Raw genomic sequence first — 27,900 nt, 5'->3', positions numbered from 1 at the left:
TTACTGCCACTTTAGTAAAGGGAGCACTTGTGTGCAGAGCAGGTTGTACCACAGACAACAACCATCAGAAGTCAGCGTGCTTCTGCTGGGCTCATGCCACTAGTTACTGAACAGCAAAGATGTCATCCAGGAAAACTCAACACGTGACAAGCACCACCTTGGCTGCTGCAGCTCACCAAGAACACATCAGCAGAAATGCTGCAGCGGAGACTCCTTTCACACCCTGAGAGCAGCAGAGGCACTGGTACACGAGGTTCTTTCTCAGCCCCTGGGAATGCAATCACATTTGGTGTCCTGCAGAGAAAATTCAGGCTGAAAGGAGGCACACCTTAGTGCTGTGCTCATGGACAGCTAGACACATGCCGTCAGTGTCCTCAAAGTACTTCAAGGGCAAAATTATATTATGCAGAAACAGCCTTTTGTTGAATAAGTGGATAAAAGGTTCTAATGGATGCACAAAGCTTGAAATGCAGAAATTTGGTTTTTGTGGAGTTGCCTGTGTAACCAATTCCTGAATGGCAGAGATGGTGAACTGTCCCCAGTCACTGTCTTCTTTAAGAAAAGAATCCAGGAGCCTCAGATAAAACTGGGTGGTGGCAGTTGCAAGTCAAACAGGAGGAAGCACTTCTCCGCAAACCATTAAAGCATGGGACTCGCTGACACAGGATGCTGAGGATGTCACAGGTGTTCATGGGCTGCAGAAGTGGCCGTTTTTTTCTTCCCTGAGTTTGTCCATAAAGTACTATCACACGAAATACCTGTTTTGGTGAACATTTTCTGAACCACAAACAGCCAAAAGAGTGTACTAGGGAAGTATTGTTACACATTTATGCTGGGAAGACAAGGGTATCTGCCATTCGCTGCTGTTGGAGACACAGTGCTGGTTCAGCCTGGCCATTCCTCAGCATGAATAGAGGCTGTTTTCTCATCAGCAGGAACCACCCTCCAAGTACACAGAGTCTTCCACCAAAAGGACCACAGCATTTGCTGCATTTTCACCAAGGACAGCCCTATGAACTGGACTTGATACTCCAACAGCCAAAGGTCAGGCTTCTCCCCACAACTATCACTGCTATCAGACCCATAACTTGGGTGCTGAACTCAACTTGGACCTCCCTTTGAGTCCTCAGATTCTAGCTGTCTATGTAATACAAGAACAAAGATTTTCCTTTCCAACATGAATCTGCATCTCTGACAGCCACGCACCTTGTCTGACCTCAGCAGAAACCCTCCTGGGCTGCTGCTACCTATGCACACTCATCCAGCAGAGTCACTGTTTAAGTCAGTCACCCTCTCTAGGCATCTTTTCACTAGTTCTTACCTTTGTTGTAAGAGAGAGAAACAACTGGTATTAGCTTCATGGCGCATGCTCTTTCTGCCACCCAGCCTCGGGATGCTGAGCGAGAACGGTGTTGACTGATGCCTCTATTTGGCTCCCAATCTTATTCTGTCACTTCATTAAATTTCCCAACAGCCACCCACTGTCCTGAGCTCAAGCCCCTCCTGGCCAGCTGCAAGTTTTCCTCAGCCGCTTCAGTGTCCTCTTTGTGCAAAGGCTAAAAATCCTGTGACAATCCCATCTCACCTGAAGTACTGCAGGTGTAAGCTCACAGAAGAGGGCAAGAGCCTTATCTTTGTTGATCAAGATCCTTGACCTTGAAATCAGCCTCATACAAACAAAAATTCATAGCCTTATGTTGTCCTCAAATAGCTCCCCCACCACACACACACACACACAGATAAAATATCAAACCAGAATATCAGACCACTCAATCCCCTTTCGAGGGAGAAACTTCTTTTTGGTAAAGCACCCACTCACACTGCTTACTGAATACATGTGATAGACAGTGATTTCTTCTCCAGTTGAGCACCTTTTCCACATTCCAGGAAATTCACCTCCAGTATCCTGAGAACTGGACAGTGATCTCAGCCCTATAATCTTTTCTGGGCTGCATGTTAGCAATGGGACCAGGGGGAGAAGCTTTACCTCGCTCCTCTGAATCTGCAAGATGCACTTAAAGGAAAAAAATGGTTTGCACAGATTAACAACAAGGAATGAGTATGGAGAGGATTTCTAGGCACCACAGCTCCCTGGAGAAGCCTCTTCACGGCTGGTGCTGCATTGGTTTTGCCCAGGAGCGAGGTATGGGACCCACGGACAGTTTGACCTTTCTGCAAATGCTATTAAAACAACAAACAGAGCTGAGGCAGCTAGGTGAAGCCAAGTTCCAAGAAGACGGTTAACCCATTCTCTGCCTCACAGAGATGAAAATGTCCGTATGCACAGGTGTGTGACACTTGGTTACCTTCTCATCTAAGGATCTACCCAGATAAGAGTGGGTATAAAGGTAAAGATTCATCCCTTCCTGTGAGCTAAGGAGGTGTTGACTATGCTATGCAAAACAGCTTTCCTGAAATGCCAGTGTAATTTGTGCACTGGAAAAGGATGAAATCCATGCCCTGAGCAGAGACACCTCTTGTCTGTTAGACCACTGAGGGGGCCACAGGTCAAGTCTTGGATCCAGGGAGTCGACACTCCCACTCCCTCTCCTGAAAGAAGAGAGGATCAGTCTGATGTCCAAGAATTCCAGGATCTCGTACAAGATATCAGAAATATCCTCTCCCTTTCTCATTCAGGGGGACAATCACAGCAAAATACTAAAAGTCTCAGATTTCTACAAGACAGAAAACTAAAGAAAGTTTTGAGCAGCCACAAGCCCTGAACTGCTCCTCCACAAAGCAGGATAGCACATGCAACTGAAGGGCACATGTTCCCTGCATACCAGGCACAGCTTAGTGCAAGGAGCAATGAAAGCAAGGAACAGCATTTGACGCAAACTCAGAAGCAGATGCTGTCTGAGAGGTGCTTTTGTTCAACTTCTACAACTGTTCTGGGAAAGGTGAAATTACTGGAGGAGGGGGAATATTCCCCTCTGACAAAAGCTGTCACTGAGTCAGAAGCCCACAGCAGTAACACTGATGTAGGATTACAGAAAATGGGGTGGGGTGGGGGAGGGTGCGTGTGTGTTAGGTATGCTTATGAGAGAGAGTGGAAATTTCCTGACAGATGTTTTTAAAGAAAAATTTCTAAGTCTTCACAAAGTATGCCGCAGAAAATCCTCAGTTTTTAATCTAACCAGCTCAAGACATCCATTTCATAAGAAAACATCACAATCCCACATATTCTAAGCATGTACTTTTTGCCCTTTACTTTTGAAAATGTAACCATTGCAGCCATTATTCTAAATCAGCAGTTTCCCAAATCAACAAGTCACTAGAATTAGTTAAGCAACCTGCAGAACCGCATCAGAACTGAGAGCAAGTTTCTTCAGTCCAACACTCGTGGAGACTTTGGGTGATCCAAACTGAAGTATTAACCATCTATTAATTAAGCACCTCCAGCTCCTTAAAACCAATCAATAAATCTTCCTTCCCCCATCACAGGAATAACAGCCATTTTCTGCAGTGATATACAATGCCACTGCACTCAGCAAGTTCTACTCTGCTGCTTTAAAGCAAAAGCAGGAAGTTGGAACAGAAAGTTCCTAGGGAGAAACTGCTGAGACACAGCAACTTGCAAGCTCATTCAGACTTCCTTCTCAAATAATTCCTTGCCCAAACAAGACAGACTTTCTTCCCTCCTCTCCACCCTGTTGCACAACCTCATTTTCTCTCTCTGCAGGTCTCCCCAAATACCTCGAGTGGTGGGACAGTATCACTCCCCTTCCCTGGAACCGGCAGTATATTCCACAGCAAAGAGCTGGCGGAGAACGAACACCACCACTGTAAATAGAGTATCAGAGCAGCTCCAAGCTAGGAGGTGTGGTTTGCAATGCTCCCTACACATCTCATCCCCTTTCCAACATAGGCTAGTAGCCATCGGTTCAGAAAGCAGCACTATAAAACCTGCCATTAAGCTCCCAAGGTAAATTCCTTGTAATCCTGCCTCATGCACAGCTATGAAGGAGAAGGGCTTGTTTCTGAGCTGCCTTAGGCAAGAGGGGAAGAAGTAGCAAGAAAGCAGATGATTCATGCTGAACTTACCTTCCCTGAGCAACGATAGCTGTGCTTGTAGGTAGCTCTCTGCCTACCTCCCATCCAATTTCAACAAGGGCAGGGCTGGAAACTACCCCTGTGAATCCTGCCTCAAGTTTAATTCCACTTTTACATAGCTGGCAACCTGTTTCACGAAGAGAAGCACAGAGAGCTTAGGAAAAAAAAAAGGCAAAGCATAAGATGACAGTGCAAGGACCATCTTTCCAAAGCACCATAAAACACACCCCAGGGGTGGGGTGCACACCCCAAGACTTTCTCACTAAAGCAGCCAGAGATGCCACCCTCTATCCTGCCACTGACCAAAGTGTCCCTCTATCCCACAGCACCACTAAAAGGAAGCAAAGCCACCCCTGCCCACTGACAGTTGGGAGATACTGATGGGGATTTGTCACTCAATGGCAGCTCCAGGGCCTCCAGGCAGCATGAAGTTGTCCTCAGCTGTGTCAGCTCCCACTAGTTAAGCCTCAGGATTTCTTGGAAGGTGACAAAGAAAAAAAAGAGCATGTTGAGACCTTGGCAGGCTGGCTCTTCACCTGGTATGGTTTTGTCCCCTTTGTTCATCCCTGTCCCAAATGCCTCTGTGTCAGCCTTCAAGGATAATATTTGCTCAGCAAACAACCTTTGCCATGCAAGTCACAAGTGGGCAAGCCCAGCCTCTACAGAGAGCAAAAACCACTGTTCCACTGACTCCCACTGAGAAGACTCCAGCTGGTATCTGAACAGCAGAGACCTCATCAACCTCCCACCAGAGGAATTCCAAACAGCCCCATCCTCCCAGCAGGAAGTGATGGGACATGCAGAAAGCGAAGGTAAAGGCAAGCCCTTCCCCATGTATTTTAAGATGGTTATTTCAAAACCCAGACTAAAAAATGGACATGAAGATTACTACAAACCATCACATTTGTCATTAATACAGGTTTTACAGGGGCAGCAAGGTCCCCTGAGCCATCTGGGAGGGCTCTGTGCTGCCAGAGGGTAACTCTGCTCCTCTCAGACTAGGATGATCCACTCCTCACAGGCTCAGCTTTGCCTCAGCCCCAGGACCATACATCCTTTAGGGCAGGCTCTAGCAGTGTAGCTGAGGCAAAAAAACCCCAAGCAAACCCATACTAAGTGAGGTACCTGCCTCTGAGCAGGAGAGTTTACTCACCATTTTGTTTACTGTTGCTGCAGAGGTGATGCTTAACACTGAACCATGGTCTCAGCTGGGACACTGCTAGAACAGCTCAAAAAAGGGAGCAAACTGCTCCCTTGCAGTGTGTCCTGTCTCTAATCTCCTCCTGGGGTCCTTTATAAAGCTTCTCTTAGTATTGACCAGAACAAAAAAGCTTATCAAACACAAAAAAATAAATAGCATTTTGGAGCCACATTAATGAATCCTTAGTGTTACATGGATAAAGGTCAGGAAACACAGAAAGTTACAGTTCCCATAGTAATGCTAATTCAACCATACTGCACATCCTGTGCATTTAGGGGTACACGTTGAAAAGAAAAGGGCTTCATACACCGATGCCAAAAAGGTTTTTGATTTAGTAAAGACAGTTGAATACCACCCCCCACATGTGACATTTATTGTTCAGAGAAGTGGATTTTCGGATCAAATTGGATTAAGCCAATCTAAGCATCATTTCAGCTCCCCATATCTAGGGCAATAGCAAGAGCTCTCAAGCATGGTTACAGACTGAACATTATTTGTCCAACCTGAATAGAGGAAAGGGATCCAGGCATCAGAACGGGTTGAGTCACCAAATCACAGTCGGCGCCAATTCTGCACATGGATGCAGCAGGGAGGTGGTAAGGAGAGAGAGGAGAGAATAACCGACCAACCCCCACCCACCCATAACTAGTAAATGTTAATCCATTTCTATAAATGCTCATTTCTTTGATACTGACAGCTTGAAATATCCCCCTGCCTAGTACCCACCTCACAAGTCTGTAAACAGGTTGTGAATGAACTACAGCCATGCTGACCTCTCTCCAGCGCAAATCTGCGTATTGCTCTGCTCTCTGAGCTCCTGAAGTCTTATCTTCTTGCTTTACATAAAGGCCACACCACTCTTCCCAGAAGCAACAGTTACAAGTGGTCCATTTGCATTTAGCAGCTTTGACTAAGCAACCAGATTTGCATGGGAAGCAAGACTCTTTTTGTGCCATAGGAAATGCATTAAATCAAAGGGGGTTTTGCATCTGTGCTGGAGCAGAGGATTACTTCTCTGGCTATATGTCTGGGAGGAAGGAAAGGTAGAGCAGAGATCTTGCCAACTCCTTTAAGAGGCAAAGAGAGTAAAGAAGAGCAAAGGCAGCTCTCAAGCACAGGAGCAAAGCGTGCAATGGAAGAAACGCGTACATTTGTGGGGACATCCACTTGTGTCCTTCTTCCCTCCAATAAATCTGAATTCTTTTCCTAGTTCCCGTGATCTCAGATGGAAGGGCACATTTCAGGACAACAGACATCTTTGAACTTCAAAAACCTTATAGCTGAAGAGACAGGCTCTGGCAGCACTGCTGCTGAAGAGGTCCTCAGCCCTGCTAGACACCAGGGCACCCGCACAGCCCTGCTCAGAGGACACTGAGCTGATGGAGCTGCTAATGGAGCAACATCAACCCCAGAGTCCACAGCAGGACATAGGCACAGGGACACACAGCAGAAGTCCTTCTGCCCACGGGGTTACTGGATGGCTGTTCCTTCACTTACACCCCTCAGACCCTTGCTGTTACCATCCCTCGAGGTGCATCCACCTTGCCTTTTGGGCTCCAGCATCAAGTCTCCACATTTTAAAGAGGCTTTGCAACCCTCCCCACAGCTGCAATGCCTGGCTGTTCCTCAGAGCTGCACAAATCCCAGCCAGCATCTAGCCACACCTGCCAAGGGTAACATGGATTTGGTGACATTTTAACTTACCTAAGTGATGATGACGCTGATCTTCCTTCTTGGGCAAAGCTCAGCAGCTCTGCACCTGCCAAGGAGGGGAGCTGGGCAGAAGCCAGGAGCTTCAGCCTGCAGCGATTCACACCAGAGCAGGACGGCTCTGCTGGCCTGCCTGTCCCACCCCACAAAAAAATGGGCATTTAGTCCACAAGCAAGAGTTATGGGGAAAATAAGGTTCAGCAATATTTATACATCTCATCTCACTTTCACCTGCTGCTAGCACAGGCATACAGCTCACCTTCCCTAGACATAGTACAGCCACACTAGTCCTTGCCAATAGATAAGCCAGTCAATTTTATTTTACAGGGAGTCAGACCATTTGTCCGGAGAGAAGACTTCAACATCCATCATGCTGTCAACCTACAGGTCACCTACAGCTTAAATTCCCAGCTGGAGATGAGCTTGGTTTCCTCCTCTTCATTTTACAGAGGGGAAACTGAGGCAGATAAAAGCACTACTCTTACTTAGAGATGTTTTGCTGAATGAGATGGAGAGGTATTCAGCTACTGTAACAGTGAAGGCCACCTAGTTTTCCTGTATTATGTGTTAAATGTGCCTTCCCACACCTGCACCTCTCTCAAGCTCCCACTACGCTCAGCCGAAGGCTTAGAGGCAGACTACGGTCTGCTTCTAACCCTCCTTTTCCAGAGGCTGGACTCACCTAGCTATGCCTAGACATAGCTGCATTTTGCCCAAAAGGTTTGCTTTCCTAAATGACTTCTTCAGACATTCTGCAATTTTATTTTTAACACCACAGCTACCAGTCCTACTACTCCAAAGGTCTGCAGATATCCTGCCTGTTATTCTTTTGAAGAGCCTGAGATAGGAAGCAATAAACAGCTAGATACTGCTACCTTGATTGCACAGCTACAACAAATGGACTTGACATTTTTCAAGCTTTCACTGCATTAGCCTTCATCCAGCACATGTGCTCAAGGCTAATTCTTTCAAAAAGCTGTAGCAGAGGTCTTAAGAGCTCTCCCCTTATTCATACTCTCATCTCCTCTTCAAAAACACAGGTTGCCTCAGCCCATGACATATCATCTGCAGTAAACAGTGACATCTTTGCATCTGCTGGGATTTTACCAGCATCACAAGCTCGGGCCAGCCCCATGCCCAGACAGCGCTGGACCACCACAGCAGATGTCAGGAGGTTCATGGCTCCCAGTCACATTTTTAGAGGTCTCCTACCATCCTCAGAACAACACAAACCTTCCCACGGGGCTTTCAGGTGTATGTAATCCTCAAACATCCTTCTGAACCAGGCAGTCCCTTCCACATAGATGGGGCCATTAACTGGTGCAGAGAAGTGATACAAAGTCTTGTACCAGCACAGAGATTAAACCTACAGAAGCAGGGACAACAGCTCCTCTCCTTCAGATGACATCTCTGCTAAATTAACTGCAATCAGACACTTCACTAGATAGAAAGCAGGGATGTTACAAGCCTCTTTGCTCTCAATCTCATTACTTGACAGATTTTCCTCCAGTTATGGCAACCAGATGAGAGCACTGTACCCTTCCAGGGCATTGTACCATACCTATTTCCTCCAAAACAAACCTATGATTAAAGTCACAGCCTCTAAGAGCACAGGAGACTGTTTGTTCCTGCTTTAGTGCTTTGTGACACATGGTTAAGAGAAAAACACCTGGTTAAAAAGTCCACAGGGCTTCCCAGTCATGTATGTTACTCCAACCCGAACGATGCACAGGAAAACCCACCATGGCTCCAGACTTCATTTGAAAGTTCACAGTACCACAATCTATGCACAACCCACAACAGCTATTAACCTGAGGTTTGGCATCGTTTTCTCCCAAAGCTCACAATATTTGTTATTCCACTTGAGGGCCCTAGGTCCTGCAGGCAAGTGTAATAACAAGATCCAAGCTTTCCTGGCAGCTTATACAGACACACAGAGATCTCCAAGACAATCAGAAATCAGCATGCAAAAGCAAATCAAGAACCTCATTTAAAAAAAAAAACAAAAAACACCAACTTATGTCATCCCATGGCACCTTTTTTTTTTTTTTTTAAACTCTGGCTCATGGTTTTTAAAAGCCTAGGGCTGGCAAGACTTTTGAACATATGGCCTGAGAAGAGCACATTGCGCACCTTGCCACAGCAAAAGCACACAGGGAATACTTAGTGTATCCAGCCCAGTGCTCCTTGCACAGCTGCAGAGGTCAGGTTTGCTTAGCAAAATGTGCAGTTAGGCCCATGCATAGGGAAATCCTTCTTGGCATCAGCCAAGAAATTAAAGCTTTAGGATGCAGGATGGGAAGAAGAGAACACTGCTAGAAAAACATTAAGAGGGGTAATCAGAACATTAACAGCATCTCCCTTTCAAGCTGCTGGGCTATCCATACCTCAAAGGATACACAGTGACAAGGGACAGTTGCAGTTCTGCTCTTCTGACGCAACAACAAAAGGGATCATTCAAGATTCAGACGTTCAAAGTAAACCAAGTATTTCCACCTCAGATTTTATATGGACAGCAAGCAAAGGCATCTGGCAGGAACAGGAAAGATGCTGCTCTGCTCAGTGGAAGATGACACAGTTGCTACAGCTGAAGTTTCTTGTCACTCTTTAAATTCGAGATAAGCTCCTGCAAGCAGGCGAGGAGAGGTGGGAGGATTTGGTCCCAGAGTAGCCTTATCAAATCAAAAAGATTTAGACAGCAAGTAACATATGGGCTATACTATGGAAACCAAACCTAGTTTACTGTACATAAGGATCAATATCTGCAAAGCTCTCTGACCATGAAGAACATTGTGCATGGAGCTGTGCCCATATGATTCATGTTGCTGCCAACTGTCCTCATCCCATTAGTTTATTCTCTGAGGCTGCCTGGCAAAGTCACAAGTAACAGCAGATCCCCAGCACTATCTGCGTGCTGCTAAAGACAGTCCTCCTTTGCAATACAATCTTCAGATCAGTAGATGGTAGGGTCTTGATTCATTAGATGCATCAGACTGGGGTGGGGGAGGAAATTTTCCTATTTGATGGACAAAACAGCCAAGCAGACTTTCCAGTCAGACAGTTTATTCTACCCAGCTTAGAGACCAAGAGAAAAGTGATGCTCTGGAGAATGAGAACAACATTGTTTGCCCAGCAGGGTAACTTTGGAGAGATTTTACACCTTCTTATGAAGGATCCGAAAATTTTATGCCACATCAGTCTCCGTGCGGCAGGATGACCTGGCAGAGAGGATTCCAGCCCATTGCAGTTTCTCAGAACCTCCTCTGGACCACCTGAATTGGCCAGTGAAAGGACAGACTAGACTGATTATCTGTTTGATCTAAAAAAGCCATTTCTGTAGCCCTAAGGAGATGTATATATATATATTCATCTGTATACACCTGCTTATGTGATCCTCAGAAACAAATATAGCTCAAGAACATGAAAAATAAGATGCAATTGCCCCTGAACCTGGGTAAGGCAAGGCAAGAAGTTACCAGTTTTCTGAGAGCCCCTTCATGCACAACAGCCATCATCTCCATCAGAATAAGCAAGGACTCAACGGGTCACATCTAAACAAGCAAGCTGTGTTTGGATTATCCTGCCTCCTCAGGATATTCCTGAGCACAGCCATCTCCCTGTGTCTGAGGCTGGCGATCACTAGCCTCTTTTCCCCTTGGCTGTTTTCAGGAAGTCCTACAGGAAGGACCTGTGGTTCAACACACAAGTTCACTGAAGTGCATCCCATGCGCATGGGATGTTAAAGACGCTGCAGTCTTAGGAGAGGGAAAGCTCTGGTATTTTTTCCTTCCAAAGAGAAGGAGAAGCAGCACTAATGCAGCTGCCATAGGGACCTGTGGCATCTTCACTGTGCAGTGTCATCTGCACCTAGTTTGTGGCAAGAAAGAACATTCCCTGAACAGAGGATGCTAGAGGAAAAAAAAGAGAAAAATAAAAGATCTCCATTCAGGTCCAGCACACAAGACCAAAGCCCCTGGACCTCACCTCAAAGGAGCCTGCAGACTTCAGAGCAACAGAGGAAGGGAGAAGGTGGACAGGATGGCAGCTCCCCAGCCCGGACCCGGCCAGGGCTGCACTCCCCATCCCGTGGCCACGGCCCAGCTACGCCTCGGGAGCGGCGTGTGGTAGAGAAGGTGGCTTTGCACAGGAACGTGGGTCCTCCGTAGCCGTCCTTCACCGGCAAGGGACCACCGGCAGCTGAGGACGAGGCAGGTACGTTGCTCTGGACAGGCGAGGACCCCCGCAGCACACGGAGGCCCCCCAGTCCTCCGCTCCGCTCTCCCCACAGCCGCAGAGGAAGGACAGGGGAGGCCGACGAGGCCGGGGCCCTTCGCTGGGGCAGCCGCTCCCCAACACCTCGCCTGCCGAGTCCTCGCCGGCTCCCCGCCGCGGGCTCGGGCCCCCGAGGGGGTCCTGCCCGAGCGCCAACGGCCGTACAAAATGGCGGGGGGGGCAGCCGCCCCGGTGAGGGGACCGGTCCCCAACGACAACGCGCCCCCAGCCCGCCCGCCCCGCTGCTGCCGCCGCCGCCGCCACCCGCCCCGGGGAGCCCCTCACGCCGCTTACCTGATCCGGCGACAAGGGCGGGGGGGGAGCGGAGCGGGCACCTGCGGCCGCCCTGCCCGAGGGCGCGGGCGAGCGGAGCCGCCGTTACCGCTGGAGGCGGCCCCGACCCGGAAATGAGCGGGGCCGCGGGCGGGCGAGAGAAAACCCGCCGGGCGTCCGGGCCGGGGAGCGGGGCCGCCCCCCCCTTCCCCGGCCCCAAACATCCCCCAAAGGACGCGAAACAGGCAGGCTGGGGCTTGCGCACCCGGCCCCGCTCGCAGCCGCTCCCCCGGCGAAGCCGCAGGCACCACCCGGCGCCGAGGCTGATTTGTGGAAGAAAAATCAGCCTCAGCGATTAACGGCACCGAGTTGGGATGTTTGGGTTTTTTTGCTGTCGTTAGGGGTGAAAAAGCAGCTTGCTTTATCAGCTGCATGCTGTAATAGTAACCGCAGCACTCGCGCTGGTCCTGTGATAGCACATAACAAAGTATCTTTCTACAGTTTACTGCTGCCAAAAGACTGGGGGGGGGGGGAAGCCCAAGCCCTGCAGCATCTGTCGGACACCTGCAGTGACAAACCTCAACCTATGTGGTGTTATTTTCCCTGTCCCTGGGGGTCCCAGCTCCGCAGCCCAGCCGGCAATACCAGGGGAGCAATGCACAGCTGGCTCCGCAGGCTTGCACCCCAGACTCCAAGGGCTGTTGGCTTCCATGCGCCCCAGCTGGAGATGAACCAGGGCAGACCTCGGTATCTGACTGAAACAGACTGGTACACAGCAGCCAGCATCATCTATTTCACCAAGTGGTAAACAGGCAGAGAGACAGGGGTCAGTTTCCCCAAGAGACGCACCTGAGTTGGAGAAGTTTCAAATTTTAGAACAACTTTTTCCTAACTCTTTCACAGGTGCCAAGCGCCTGCAGTTCCCACAAGATGGTGCTTAATTCCTCTTGGAAATGAGGGTCTAGCCAAAAGCTCCAACAAAACAGAGGCTAGTAGTATTTGGGGCATTTTGGCTTGAGGAAGTCAGAACTGGGCCAAAATGCACCATTTTTCACCTCCAGGTCAATCAATACCCCATCCATTGCATGCTGATGCACATTTACCCTGAGAGGATTTTGAACAGGATAGGGCCCAGCAAAACAAACCCACATCATACAGTGCATTCAAAAAATATTTAATAAACCTTTAAACGGAAAGGCAAGCAACCTAATGCAACCAGGTAAATATATTGAGAAAGTTTTTATTAGAAGGTATATTTCTGTTAAAATAAATAGTTACATTTTCTTCAGCAAAACATTAGAAAAAAAGAAACATGAGAAAAAAAAAGCATTAACAATTTAATACTGAACTTTTAAAGTGACTGTGAACACTACTTAGTGACATTGCCATGTAAATACATGAATTGCGTAGGCTGTTGCTGGTCTAGTTGCTGCTCCAACATCAGCAATTTCCACAGGATCTCCACGTGCGTTGTGTGCTTAAGGGTCTTCTCAAACCCAGTGACAGCAGTGGAGTCCCAGGACACATTTAGCTCAAAGCGCTGCTTTAGATGCTGTTTTCAAGAGCAAGAGAAAATCCCAGAAGAAAGAGGTATTTATTTCAAAGTTAAATTTCTAAGCCTTCTGTTTGGAATTAGAGGTTTCCCCTCCCTGTGCAGGACGACTGATGTGGATCCACACAGTGAGACAGATGCAGTTAGAGACTGTCCTAGCAAAGCTGCCTGCAGATTGCAAACAGAGTGACATCCCACCGGTAGGCAAGGGGAAGGAGGGAGAGGAAAGGGGAGCAAGTACCACTACATTCAGAAAGGCAGACACCACAGGGACATGGAGGGCAGGCAGGCCAGAACCCACCATAAAGGCACAGGGTATGTTTGGCACAAATGAACTGGCTGACGTGGCAGCCAGGTGAGGTGGTCCATTCTCTCATTGATTTAAGGGGAAGATGGAACAAAGCTTGAGAAAACTGTTGGGAAGGCCCTCTGACTTTGGCAATGCTCAGCCCTGCCACCAGCCACATCTAGCATGAGTTTAGCAGAAATGGACCCCTAAGGGAAACACGCACAAGGAGTTTCAGGTATTTCTCCCACAACCACTTTGGTGAAAGTGAGAGCTCTTCTCTCAGAGGAGAGTGTGAATTACTAGATTCATTTTTTAAAATGGATAAAACCTCTGGGGAATATACAACAAGTACTAGGGACAACCCAGTGCTGGCAGACAGCAGATTCTCTTTTATTCTCTGATCTGAGTGTTGCAGGTACACATCCCTCCAAGAAGCCACAAGAAAACAATTCCTAGGTTCTACGTGGTCAGAAGTGAAGTATTTTCTCCTACCCCTTGAAAATCAGCTTGCAACAGTATTAACAGTAGGGCAGGCAGCAAACCAAACCCAAAATAGCACACACAAATTGTGGCTTACAGAGCATGCCATAGATACAGACTGTTGCACACAACGTAAAACAACTCTACAGTGCTGTACAGGTTAGGGGCTGGTTAGATGCACAAGAAGTTCACCACTACCCTTGTTAAAAGCAGCAGTAGTATCACAGGAAGGAGAAAAAAAGTGGATTCCTGAATGCACAGACCCTTTATGTGGAACAGTGGAAACAGCAAGGGTTGGGACTCTTGCAGAGTTCAAGTGAGTGCAAGGACAGTTGGACATGAACTGCAAGATGAACTTTTGGTCCAGGAACCTGACCTCTCAACTACCATGTACTGGAGAGCAGACAGGCCCTGGCAACTACCCGCTGGGCTGCCCAGCCACACATTTTGCTGAAGAAGGGACTGACTGCTACAGATTATTACCTTGTTCCTATGAACTTGATAAGTGTAGATTAATCAGCAACTGCTGCCCAGAAGATAACACATGCCATGAGGTACACATAGAACAAAGGCTTGAAGAACTCCAGTTAGGACTATCACAATAAATCCCTCCATATCCAATCCCGAGCCTATCACAAGGTTTCCAGGGATTTCAAACTGGGGTCTAATCTAAATAAGGCAGCACTGCATAACAAAAAGCTATTTTCAAAAGCAGCCACAGCCTTTTTTCTGCAGAGGGCAAGATGATCTTCCCTGCTTTCTTCATCCATTGAAGTGTGATAAATGAGCAGCAAGAATTTCAAGCAAATGCATGAAACTTCTCTTAAGGAAGAGAAGGGTAGTTTGAGGCGTTTTTGACAGATCTGCAGTTTCTTCATCAGAGCTTAGATCTATAAAGCCAACAAGCTATCACACAACAGCCATTGCATCACTTGGGGAATAAACACAGGCAAATAAAGGGTTAATACAGAGTGGTGCTTTCCCAGTATCCCTTCATACCCTGCAAATTAGCATAGGGAAAAGAGGAGTTTCCTCCCTGAAGAGTTAGAACTTTATATTTAAAGCCAGGCTTTGGTCTGTGATTACAGTTTTAAGTGTACAAAAGCTTCTCTTTGAGAGGTTAATATAATAAACTAAAAGACAGATGAGATGAAACTCAGGCCTTTTATCAGGCACAGCATTTAGCCTCATGAAATGCGTGGACCAGAACCAGCAAGCCTTCTGGATCAGAGCACTGGAAGACAGTGGCACCAGCCCAGTCAGTTCTGATGCAAAAGGAGAACAGAGGAGATGTAGGGGATAAGGGTGCCAAGCTGCAATTTCTTAGTGCACTCTGTTGCCAAGAGAATTTTGTTTCATAGTTTAGTGGTTTACATAATCACTCAGTGGTTTTACAGTCCAGGAAGAAGGGATAAAAAAAATATAGTTGCATCATTTTCTCCACCCATATATTAACACAAACAAGGCAGAGTCAAAAGGGCTGCAGCTTCTAAGCACAAGATTTTCCTTATCCAGCTTTGCCCCTCAAAGATGTTTTGCTTCTGGATGAAATGCCTTCACTTCTTGCCATTAAATACCTATATGTTCTTGCCAATTGCTCTGTGTGCATTAGGGACAAGAGAGACCCATTTGGCAAACTAAGCAGCTGTGCACATGCCACTGCCCCAAAGAAGATTGCCCAAAGCAGCGGAAGAAAAGAAATCCCACACCAAACCTGAAAATAAACACCTTTTCTCAACTCCCATTTTCATCAAATTCATCCTGCTCCCACTACTTGACAGTAGCTTGTTGCTGGTTCACTTCAATTAGAGTTGTATCCATCTAGCAGTAAGCTTTTCCTGCAGGCTTTAGACAATCACAGGATTGACTTGTTTTATAATCCAATATTCCTATTCTGGTTTCAGAATCCTCCAATTTTTTCTCTTCCTGTAGTGATTTCCCTGTTCCCTAATTGCCTTAACTGTGTGAAGCTTAAGACTAAATCTGACTGCATTAAGTGCAGGCCTGCTTCATAAGCTATGCAGGCCCTTGTGTTACATAGGTGATACTCTTAAGTCACAAGTTCGTATTTGCACTGGTGTCTCCCCAACAGTCAGTTAGCACCACAGCTACCCAGTCTATTGCCTCCCAGCTTGCAACAGCCACCACAGGAAAGTCCTGATGCTTATCACAGTCTCCACCACAAACACTCAAACCCATGCCCAGTGCACAATTGTACTGGTAGGAAACACCACCCACCACCTCACCTACGCTGCTCATGCAGATGCGATCAGGCAGATTCACTACATTCTCCAGCTACTAGTAGAACTTCTGGGGTTATTTACCCTTTCTAAATCAAAGGTGCCAAAGAGTCAACTATAAATCACTATTCCTTATATAGGCTATGTAATCAGCTTCAGCAGCTGTCCTGCTCCCCAGCAAAGACAGCATATGTTTGCTTTGGCCAGTTGCATGCTGTTTGTGCTAGGAGAGGTAGAAGATGCCTCATGCAGCTAGACACGCTGCAGAAAAAGATACCAGGAGCTGGTTTTGTGTCATAGCGCAAGGACTTAAGCTTAAGTGCATGCAACTCCCGCAGGAAGCCATGTTTCACCCTGTGAAGAACAGAGAGTTCATGCCTCTGAACAGCAAGTCACAACCAGACCACTGACAAGGCAGTACCTTACAAGGCACAGTCCTGCCCTGCTACAGACCCACTAGCTCTGATCTTTTAAGGGACAAGACAAATGTAGCCAGTTCCACATGGGCTGCATGTGCACCACCACTCCTAACTTCACTTCCACTTCTGATGTTCCTGCTATTGCCAGCTGCAGAGCTGTACCTGTAAGCCACAACATGAGACAAGCAAGCTGTGAGGCTGGTATACCTACAAGTCTAAATCCAAAGCCTCAACGTCCAAAGTCTTTGAGCAAAAGACAGAGCCAAGCCCCAGTTTGGCAGGAGATCCCTTCTGTATCACCCACTTGGAATTTCCTTCAGTTGGACAGTACCTTAAGGCACAAAGCCCAAGCCCTGTCAGAGGCAGCCACTTCCTCAGCACTTGCTGGGACACTCCACCACAAGCCACTCAAAATAACATGCCCTGCACAATCTCACCTTCCTACAAGCACTTCACATTGCTTCAGCTGCTAAGCTGATCCCGAGATAGTCAGGCTGAGCTTTTCCAGGGCAATTTTCCAGGGCAACCCCACACTAATTCCATTCACAGCAACAGGAATGGGGCCTCAAATTCCACATTTCCCTGGAAAAAAAAATATGTCTAAATTACTTCTCTAAATAGGCTTAATGACTTACTTAACACTCAGAGTTCAAGCTGCAGCAGTGCCAGGAGGACAAAAATAAAAAAGGGAGAGACCGTGACAACATGAATCAGGATAAATACATAACTTTTCTACATTTCTGCAGTCCCGGTGCAGTCTGCAGCAGGGCCAGCTCCAGCTTCCAGTGGGGATGCAGTTAAGGGACAGAGGAAAGGACATGGCTTCAGCAAAGAATGAAGTCAAGAGGAGATTTGGAAGCCATGAGAAAAACTGGTTTGGCAAGAGGTTACTTCATCTTTCAGTAGCACAAAGAGCTAAGGAATATCAGATGATTTAAGAAAAAAACAAGACTAATGCTCTAAAAAGCAAAGGAAGCTAAAAGCTGTATGAACATGAGAGCATCATCTACATCCTGATTATTTGGTGGTAAAAAGCCAACAGCAATTCAAAGTGCATTATTTGGGAGAGCCCAGCTGGGTCAGCATCAGCCTGGACATGGGCAATGGCCAGGCCTCAACACAGGTCTAGAGCAAGGTATCAGTCCATGTGTGTCTTCGAACACGGAGACCCCCTCCCTGGCCCAGTGGGCAACAAATGGCTACAGTCAATTCCACCAGTCTCCATCCCAGGGAAATCCCCTTTGCAGCATGTTCAGGAGCACAGGGCAGCCTGCTGCTGAGAGATGAGACTGGTCCTACCCTACATCTGCTCCCCTTCCCACCCACCCTTCCCCTCACGGCAGCAGGCTCAGAAGAGTGGCAGGCACTCTTTTGCACAGTCTAGAGGTGGAAGCTTTATCTGAAACCCTTCCCGAGGGAAGAGGGACGCCTGCATGTCCACATTGATGCAGAGTAAGCCCAGCATGAGCTGGCGCTGGTACTCCTCCCACTTCATCATGACATCAGAGAGGGAACGGTTGCTTCTCATCCACATAGGCAGTGCTTCACCACAGGCTGATGTGGAAGAAATGGGCAGGCTCTGGGGCCCTCCAAGCTCCAGGTGATAGTAAAGCCTGAAAGGCAAACACATGCAAAGAATCAGCACATGGGAAGACTTGAGCAGGTCACAAGACCAGAGCTCCAGAACCATAGAGCTATTTTGCTCTACCACTGACTGCATGACCTTAGTCAGAAGTCTCTGTGTGTGCCTGTTTTCCCCCCTCACATTTCTTGATTATTCAGACCATGAGCTCTCGTGGGTAAGAATCATGCCCTTGTACTAGGATCCAAATCACAGCTGGGACCTTCTGCCTACTACTGTAATACAGTTTCCTATCCTCATCCAAGCAATACAGTCTTGCCTCAGCCTCAAGCCATGGCCGACTGCAGGGAGTTCAGTTCAGAAGCTCAGGCATGCACACAGAGCCAAAGCACTCTGTCTCATTTGGAAATCCTCTGGTGTTTCCTGGCCACCCTAGTGCCTCCCCACCCTAAACCAGGCCTAGATCTCGAGGCAGAAAAGGTCACTTGAACATAAAAACCTCTTGGAAGGAACTTTTAGGGGATCCTGGGCCAGCAAATGCCAGACAGACAAGCACCGCTGTCTTCTACAGGGAAGATGCATGGAATAAGCTAGCATACTGTTTTAATTAGACCTACATCTTCTGCCCTATTGCTGTAGTAACAGCTTCATTACAGGGTCTGCCCTGTAATGGAAAGAAGGAGACCATGTGCTGAGTCTGTCCAAGGAAGCCAAGAGACCATGGACCAGATTTGCATTTTAGGCTGGGCAGTAAATCCTTCTGGTCAATTTGTGCCTTATTTGCTTTGCTCCATTGGAGTAGAGTCTGTAGAAGTCAAAGGTGAAAGGGGAAATGGAGGGCTCCTCCAGAACAGTGCTGTGGAGGAAAGCAGCCATACCTGGCTGAAAGATGGCTGCCCAGTTTCTTCTTGGCTTTCTTCACAAGATAGTTGCAGATTTCAGTTATCTGCTCCCTCATCCATCTAATATCCTCAGGGATATCTGGGAGCCATTCCAGCAACCTGGGAAGAGATAGGTGACAACCTTTAGTTGGGCCACACAAAGGATAGGATTAAAAGAATGCTAGTTTTACCTCCTATCAATGGTTACTCATTATTTTTGGTGACAAATGCATTAAAGGCCTTTTATACTACCATTCACAGAATTAAGGGGGAGAAGCTGTGAAGGTTGAGAACAGCCCAGGAACTTATCTTTACATTTTGTGTCTGCACTTTCCATACTTCTCATCCATTTTCAGATTTGGAAAGTGTTTTTTCCTAAGCCCTTCTATCACAAGCTACCTCCTTCCAGAAACTTTTCATAGAGTACTTCATACTAAGAACAAGTCTGACAGACCTGTCTTCCCAGCCATGTAAGTGTAGAGCTGGAAATGGCTGGGACTACTCTACCCCTCGCTCCAGAGGGGAACCACCTCTTGTGTGGTTTCTGCTTTCATCCCTGCACTCCCAGTTCAGAAGTCTCTCTCCAGGCTCCAAAATTTATCACCATTTTCTACGGCGAGCTCCAGCACACAGCCATCTTTCTTCAAGCTGGAAGTACTGGCTGTAGCTAAATGACACATGAAGGTAGGAAAAGTTTGGGGTTGGGTTTTGTGATTTTTGGTTTTGGTGGGTTTTTTGTTTTTTTTTTTCATATGTATGTTAAGTGGCAGGAACTCTTTCCCCAGGAACTCTGGTACTGCAGAGTTAGAGAAGATCCTACTCTCTGTCCATTCATCTGGGAAGAACACCACTGAGGGAACCAGCTGAAGGCTTACCTGACAGTGAAGGAAACTGCAGACTCCAGGGGCAGCATATAGGGGACCATCATTGCTGTGGCAACACGTATAGGCAGCATGTTGGTGATGCCAGTCAAGAAACTTCTTCTTTCAGCACAAGCCTCCAGAAGAGCTGAAGACAGAAGAGAACATGGCCAAATCCCCCCAATGGAACTACCCCTTCTTCCTTGCCATACCCCAGAAGTTACCCAGCCTGAGGTGTTCCCTCTCCACCTTCCACTTCTTAAGGAAGTCTTGCTCAGGGTAGCAATTCTCAGAGCACAGCTGAGAACAGCAGCTTTTAACTTTATCAGACTCCAAAAGGAGTAAGCAACAAGATCCCCTACTCTCCTTACTATGCAGAACAGTGTCAAATGAGTCAAACTCTCCAAATTCAACCTCCACAGGGCAAGCCACAACTTTACCTAAGAGGCCCCAACTCCATCTAACCATCAGCGGGTGCCAGTTCAATCCCTGGGTATGGCCAAGCCCAGCCACAAGCAATACCCACGCATCCCAGTAATCCTCTGAAGTGGATCAGGTAGCACAGGAAGATTGCCTGGGCTCTCTCCCTTTGGTTCATACCTTGGTTCAGTCTGGGAGGCAAGTGTTCGAAGATGTGCTCTTCAACAACAGCAAGGGCAGTATTGTCCTCTAGTTGGTCCTCATCTTCTGTTTCTTCCTCTTTCTTCTCTCCTGGGGGTGCTTCTATGGCAAGGAGAGGGCGGGCAGGACTTGGACGATGAAGGAGACCTGAGGAAGAAGTCGTATCATAAGGATGATACAAACTAGCTGCCCTGCCTTGCCTGGCCTTTATAGTGCTAGTCCTCACTTCACCCCTACCCCCCCTCAGACAGACAGACATCATACCCAGTCTCTTTAGCTTACATCTATTGTAATGCTTACCACAATGAGTTAGAAACCTTGCTGCTTTAAGATCATCCTCTCTTTCTCCACCAGAAATCCCAACTTTTCCCCTTTAAGTACAGCAGGGTGCTGTTTGGAAGTGTTTTGTTGCTATAATCTACCAGTCACCAATCCTGCAGGCAAGATTTCCCTCCTGCAGCTTGATCCACAAACACAGCTGCATGACTGCTCTTATCCCAGTAAGGTATGCACCACAAAGCAAACAAATGTGCTTGATCTGCTGTAAATTGACACTAGATGGCATCAAACACACACTCAACCTGCTACAACAGTTGCAGGCAAGAAAGTTCAGGGCTTGCAGGTAGAAGAGAGTGAAACAGTAGCATCAAACTGCTAGGCACTGGGGGCTGCTGAGGGGGTGCCTGCACTCTGCACTGCTGCTACACATTAGACATACCCTAGCTACACATAAAAAGGAGCAGGGTATCTGCAGGATATCCAAATGGCACTGGAGCCTAACAACTGTGTTGGTGTAGCACTGAGCACATGCGAAGTAGCTTCAACACTCAGTTGTGCCAAAACAACCACTCTGGTATCAGAGAGTCCTTCTGCATTGCACTAGGAAGGTGTCCACTCCACCTCTGCTTCCTGAAGTTCTAAAATAGACTTATTAATGGAAATTCCATATTCTGATATCTGAGGCACAGCTCAACTCTGCCCGTCTGCCTTTCGTATGCACCATTGACTATCCTCAAAGCCAAGGCACCAAGCCTGGCACAGAAGAGGCAACTCAGTGCACCCTACAAACACCCAGTGCCTTACCATTCTTCTTCAGGAAGTGTAGTGCATCCCGATAGCCCTGCTTGCACATATCCCGCAGCACCTGTGGGCAGAGGAAGACAAGAGCAAGTAATTTGGAGATTGTCTGGCTGAGCAGAGCAAACACCCAGCTGAATGCTGGCTTTCGAGGAGTTCTCCTGACTCCTGAGCCATCCCAAGGACAAGTCTCATCCTTGCAAGCTCTTCCCAGGCTTTGAGCAGGAATGGGAGGTATAACATGAATACACTGGATATAGGAATCACAGTATAATTCGGATTGGAAGGGACACAACACCTGGAATCCTACGTAAGTACAGGCTTAGACTTGCAGCCACCTCATTTCCCCATCTAGAAGTGATGCTGCTGTGGGAAGCCTTCAGCAAGTCACTCTGACAATCAGCCCACAATACGTCCCAGCAGATGCCATGAAGGGCCACTGCGTTTGCAGATAAAGCCAGCTAAGACTAGAGAGGCGGCAGAAAAAAACTTTTCCAAATAATTCAGCTCATGAACACATGCTTATTATACCCAAATGCCAGGGCTATTTGAGGCCACATTTGCTCAGAAGCATGCAAAACTGTTTGCAGTGCCACCGGCTTCATTGGCACTTTTTAGGAGACAGTCACTGGCTGCAGGCTGGCAGTTCCATCCTGACCTTAAAACACTGAGGAGCACATTAGTTCTGATGGCTGATACATCCTTGTTTACAAGTAAGCCTGACTTCCTGGCAAACGCTACTCTAGAGAGAGCAACAAGGGAATACTTTCCAAGCAACTGCTACCACCTAAATTCCAGATCTCCCAGTAGCAAAAGAAAACCAAGCCACCTATATAACCTTGTGCTGATGGTCAAGGTTTGCCACATCACTGGCTTGATAATGTCAAGGTTAAAAAACAGACAAACAAAAGATACAAAACTTAAAGTGTCTGGAATCTTCTTCTGCTAAAGTGCACAGTATAGCCAGTGCCTATCTACTGTCCCCAAGTTCTGGTGCTGTCAGGAAACTCACCTGTGGTTCCGGAGGAAACAGGGCCTTTGAGAGGCGGTAGAGGTTGCGAAGGTTGAACTGGATGCTTGTATTGGTGACTCTCAGCTCATGCATGTTTGTGGAACTGTCCCGTGGACAGATATCACTCTCTCCTGAGAATGGAGAGACTGTGATTGTGTTTTTCAGCTCATATCGTGGCAAGTTGTCAGAAATCCCTCCATCAACATATCTCTGAAATCAAAACAAATGAAGCACTCTTCATTCTCGTAACTGATCAAGCGTCTTTTTTACTCTGTGTCCCTGTTCATGTTCATGCCAACTTCAGAAGAGAATGGAGTACATCCACCAGCACGGGAGGAGTCAAAAACAGTGACAGCACAGCTGTGTTGTCTATAATCCCCCTTTCTTCCTACGGTCAAGTGTGTTGGTCACAAATGTTCAATGAGAAAGGCATATTCACTTGTGCGACTGCTGACTTACATCTCCTATGGGGTTTAACTGCTGTCCAATTAAATAATGACACACCAACAACCACCTGCAGTGCAAATTAGCACTGATCTAAGCTATCACACTGTAACATTGTGCCATTTTTCACTTGTGTTTAAAATGAATAAGCTCAGACACAAGTCCCACTGGCAGACGGTTTGCTACCTAAGAGTAAAACCAGCTGATTTGTTGCTATCAAGCAGCAAGCCCAACACATGCATACACATTTGGAATCTACTTGCTGTGGTGTGGTAACAGAGCACAAGGGACTTGGTTTTTTTCTCTTAACAGGCACCGTCTTATCAGAGAATGTTCTGTACCTACGTACCATAAACACATTTGCATTACCCTTGCAGGAAGGGCAACCCCAGTAGCATGTACTCAATTCAAAGTACTTGTTGTAGTACCATAATTGCACAAGGAGCTGAGCAAGACAATCCCTATCCCAGGCCTTTGGCAGAGTAAGCAACATGCAGAAGATAAAAGGAAGGGGATGTTGGTCAAGCCAAAAGAGCAGGCAGTTTGAGACCTTTGCAGAGCAACTCAAGCTCTTGTGAACCTCAGTTACAGAAAAGTCCTGCTGATTTTGTATCAGGTTTGATCCTGCCATTTGCTGCCTGAAATCCCTCCTTTTGGATAGGTTCAAATGCAAATCATCATACAGGAGCTACACAGCCCCATAAGCAGCAGCTGTAACATCTTTCAGCTCTCTGGTGGGTGATGAGCTGAGCTGGCAGAGGCTGAACCCAGGCAGAGCATGGAAATGATGATTGGAAGAGGAAGTACTCCATTCTGTGTCATGCTTTGCCTTGTCTCATAGGCAGACTGACCACCAACATTGGTCTTTGCTGCACAATGCCTAGGAAAAGGCCAGCTGCTTTGCCCGGAGGGAGCTTGGCACTTTGTTCTCTCTTGCTCTGGATGGCAAACAGGCAGAGACCTCTTCAAGCAGCTTCTCTGAGCCTGGGGAACAGTTCATAGGCTCTTGGGCTGAAAGCAATCAAATCCAGCTATAGGAGTCCAGCTCCCATTGAGGCAACAGGGTCAGGGGGGACTGCACAATAGGTTTCTTGGGGGCAAACTAAACCTCAGGGCTACCTCTGTGTACAGCCTACAGGTTCAAGGGAGATGGCTTGTGATTACAGTTGTAGGCTACAGCAGCACTAACTCATAGCACAGGGGATTTTATCCTCGTGTCAGGCCTTCTTCATCAAACACAGTATCAAGATAGACATAGAGACTCCTGCACCACCTCGATTTGGGCAGTGAAGAAAGTGGAAGGATGGGATAGATTAAACTCAAGGAGAAGTACACCCTCTCAGAAATAGTAACACTCAGCTTGCTTACAGGATGCTTTCTAGACAACAGAGGTGCCAAAAATCAATTAAACCCTCAACCCCTTTTATAGTGGGCATCAGTTTTCCCTAAGCCAAAAGCAACCATAGCAAACTGTCATTGCCATCATCTCCCCAAGGCTGCTCCACTGAAAGCCAGACTAGGCACAGCTAGAGCTGGAGACGTCTGGCTGACTCCCTCTGCAAGGATGAGAACATGACAGGCTGAGTGGGAAGAGGACAGAGTAAAGCAGGCAGGACCAGCTTTGTTTAAAGAAGATGAGGTAAGTGTTTTGGCCACTTAAGTAAGACACTAGTTTTGTGGTAAGGATGCAAAAACATATGTTTTCCTGAGGGTGGCAGCATGAGTGCATGGATGCCATTAGAAAGGCTTAACTACAACAAGGCTGATAGGCAAAGCCTTCTCACTGCATGGAAATCTAGAAATACACGTGCAGACCCTGCTCTCTGCTCCACCATTCCCCAAGCCAATGTCAATTACCGTTCCTTACTCAAGATCAGCTGCCACTTCTCTGGATTTGCCCGAACCTCCACCAACCCGAGCCTAACCACTCTTCAACCTCCTGCAAAGTCCCTAACAGCACAGAAACAGAGGCTGCAGCCACCAGCTGCCTGCAGGCCTGAGCAGCAGCAGCAGCTTTTGGGGATGGTTCATGGACTGGGATAATTTCTGGGTTGCCCAGTTCCATTCCCTTATCGTGTCCCCTCATGCACAGGGCCCCTCACTCACATGAACTGACAACTGGCTTTTTGACCCTTGTTAGGGGTTTATCTCACCCACATGCTGCAGACAGTTCACAGCTAGAGCATGTGTTGACAGCATTATTGACCCTTCCATTTCTTGGTATTTGAGAATCCTTTTTTTTTTTCCTCCTCCCACCCATCTTCATCATCCACTCCATGGGGCTACCAGAGCTCTGAGAAGTGAACACTGGAAAAAGATTAGAAGAAAGGCAGAATACGCATTTTACACCTCGCACACAGTCATATTGCCTTGAAAACTGGTCCTCACACCAGGCCTGTCAGTCTGTCCTGTGGCAAACAGTCATCACAGGCATGCTAGGAAGCATGCAGTCCTGTTTCAAAACCTTTTTCTAGGCTCGTATCCAACCTAATTTAACATGTCCCCTTGCCAGCCCCCCCTTCAGAGACACAAAGAGCCATGGTTTTCTAGGGAAGGGGTAGGAATTAATTTCCTCATCTCATATATTCCCTCCCCATCTTTCCCCATGAGAAATCTTGACATGAGAAGTCATCCCTCAAGTGTGCCAGGGCAGCTACACATTCCAGAAACCCTACATAGTACACAGTTTTGGAATTTTGAGATTTTGCCTCATCCACACTGACCTCAACTAGCCCCAAAGATGTGTCAGGCAAGAGCTACTGCTATGCTCCCACCAGCTGTGGGAGCAAAATCCTGCCTGCAGTTGCTGAGCAAATGCCAAACAATTACTGATTCTGTCACTTCTCTGAAGGGCTGGACAACTGACATTTCTTCTAGGTCACTTCCCTGCCCAACATGCTTGCACAAGGCAAAACCAGCCAAGTTGTGTATTATGCAGGAGCAAAACTGACCTCACTTTTAGGACACAGGTAGCAGTGGAAGCAGATTTGATGCTGTGCTCTGACAGACTGAGGCATCTTGGTCAGGTCACTTACGGGAAACCAGGACACACATACATTAATAGCGGTTCTCCCTCTCCCTTTTGACTATTTAGTCTGCAAACAAACTGCCTTTTAACATGTGCATTAACCTATGTAGCTCAAGGGGAGACCAAGCTCAGCTGATGCCCTTAAGCATGACTACAATATTCAGAGACACTCCAGGTCTGCACAGCTTTCACATGTTTTCATTTCTAACATGCAAACACAGAAGGGAGAAATTGCTCTGGACAGGATGTTAAAGAAAGCTCTAGCAGGCAGCAGAACATTATTGTCAGAGGAAGGACAGGAAGAACTCCATGGAAAAGAGGTCTGATATCAGCACCCCTAGTTAAAACCCTGCAGAAAGCATCAGGCACATGGGAGAGGGACTACACTCATGATTTCTATTCTGGACCCAAGTTCTCTCCACATACAGAGGGTTGGAGCCTCAGTGCTGGACAACATTGTACCAAGCAGCCAGGAGAACCATTTGCCAAGTCAGCCAGCACTTGCCCAGATTGCTATATATTACTATCATGTTAAATCCTCTAGTCTTCGGGACTTTTATAGCCAACTGCAGGCAGCAGTGGAAATAAGACACATCCACTGTTGGAAGTTGTTTATTTGGGAATTTCTTGTGCCTCTTCAGGCTAATTGCTGCCAGCAGACCGGCAAGAAGACTGCCAAAATTGAGTACCAGCATTTCTGCCTTCTTATTCATTAGTGCATTATTTAATGAAGGAGCATCTTAAGAGTCTTACTTACCACTCCACGCAAGGTTGGAGGTATCAGCCCACAGTAGACAGGGATAAAGGTGCTGCAGACACAGGCCTGAGGGAGAAAGAGATCCAGAATGTAAGAAGAGATCAAAGCCCACTGAACCTACTACTCTTCTCGCAACACCACACTGGCATGTGCTGACAATTATACTCTAGTACTAAGGATATCAGAGACTAAGGCAAAACAAAGCTGCATGCAGTTCCTGCATAGCCCTCTGCAGTAAGTTCCATTCACCTGGATCAGCTCCTCCTTGGAATTGAAGTCTGACAGTATCACATTTTCTCCATCAGAGACCCGTGTCAGGGAAATACCCAAACGTCCCGCTGCAACCTCATGCCCATTCTCTGGCACAGTCTTGGACAGGCAGATCCGAATGATCTTCACCAAGTTGAAAGATGGGTGGAGTGGGCCCAAGAACCTCTTCCGGGCTTCTTTTGACACTCGAATAATGCTGGCACCAGCCTCACCTGCAACGAGAGAAAGAAAAACACACCTAGCAAAACCAGCCTTCTCCTTTACAAAATAAGGCATAGAAAAGCCTCATTCACAGCTTTACTCAAAGGTTTCTCCCCACTGGCTGATATATAACTCAAGATGAGAGGCTATTATGAGCAGTGTTACAGAAGTCATGGAAGTTTGCTGTCTTGGCCCTCATACTCCCCCACTGTAAAGAGATACCCTCATCTTACATATGTTTTATAAAGTCAAGGAAGATCACAGGCATCTGGCTAAGGCCTCATACTTTTTCTTAATCCTGTTTCACTGGCCAGTGCAGGGCTGATGAAAACACAGACTAACAAAGAAAACAAGGGAGATGCTTTAACCGTTTTGAGCTTATGACCAAATCCACTTCAAAACATCTTCCACTAAAACTTTTCTAGTAAGCATCTTCTTCTTTCTGACATGAAAAAAAGTCATCTGCCTGCAAGCAAAAGTGCCAGTAAACAGGAATGTCAGTGCTTTCCAGCTAAGTGATCCCAGCTCTGCTGTGAATGTCAGCCACATCTCAGGTGAGCAAGACAGACACTACACTCCATTAGGGAATTAGTGCCTCCTGCAGAGTCTTTGGTGTCCTGTCCCTTCCGTGTCCAATTCCACAACACTAAACTAGGCCCTAATGGCAAGCACGACTCA

The 27,900-nt window shown here is 47.2% G+C and overlaps 2 protein-coding genes across 6 annotated transcripts in view; both read right to left on the bottom strand.

Annotated features, from left to right (window-relative positions):
- CRACR2B (calcium release activated channel regulator 2B) overlaps positions 1-11,895 on the bottom strand; it is a 50,745-nt gene extending 38,850 nt beyond the window's left edge. For 2 of the 5 annotated variants that reach the window (XR_012653135.1, XR_012653136.1), the window contains exon 1: positions 11,531-11,832. Coding sequence is in view for 1 of the 5 variants with exons in the window: in XM_075047849.1 (XP_074903950.1) it covers positions 11,531-11,733 (203 nt within the window). In the remaining 4 variants the exon portion in view is untranslated. Of the gene's footprint in view, positions 1-6,958; positions 6,993-10,948; positions 11,244-11,530 lie in introns of those variants that run through there. The other 3 variants (XM_075047849.1, XM_075047847.1, XM_075047848.1) reach the window with 3 other exon arrangements.
- Positions 11,896-12,667: 772 nt separating this feature from the next.
- The window catches only part of PNPLA2 (patatin like domain 2, triacylglycerol lipase), a 31,296-nt gene continuing 16,063 nt past the window's right edge, over positions 12,668-27,900 (bottom strand). Inside the window, exons 2-9 of the mRNA XM_075047850.1 lie at positions 27,001-27,233; positions 26,752-26,817; positions 22,523-22,732; positions 21,517-21,577; positions 20,413-20,580; positions 19,828-19,960; positions 18,950-19,072; positions 12,668-18,102 (exon numbers count right to left, since the gene is read on the bottom strand). Coding sequence (XP_074903951.1) covers positions 17,838-18,102; positions 18,950-19,072; positions 19,828-19,960; positions 20,413-20,580; positions 21,517-21,577; positions 22,523-22,732; positions 26,752-26,817; positions 27,001-27,233 — 1,259 coding nt within the window. The 3' untranslated portion in view covers positions 12,668-17,837. The remainder of the gene's footprint in view (positions 18,103-18,949; positions 19,073-19,827; positions 19,961-20,412; positions 20,581-21,516; positions 21,578-22,522; positions 22,733-26,751; positions 26,818-27,000; positions 27,234-27,900) is intronic.

The sequence above is a fragment of the Buteo buteo genome, chromosome 16 (genome assembly GCF_964188355.1).
Source record: "Buteo buteo chromosome 16, bButBut1.hap1.1, whole genome shotgun sequence".
NCBI lineage: Eukaryota > Metazoa > Chordata > Aves > Accipitriformes > Accipitridae > Buteo > Buteo buteo.
This window is presented reverse-complemented; position numbering and strand designations above follow the sequence as displayed.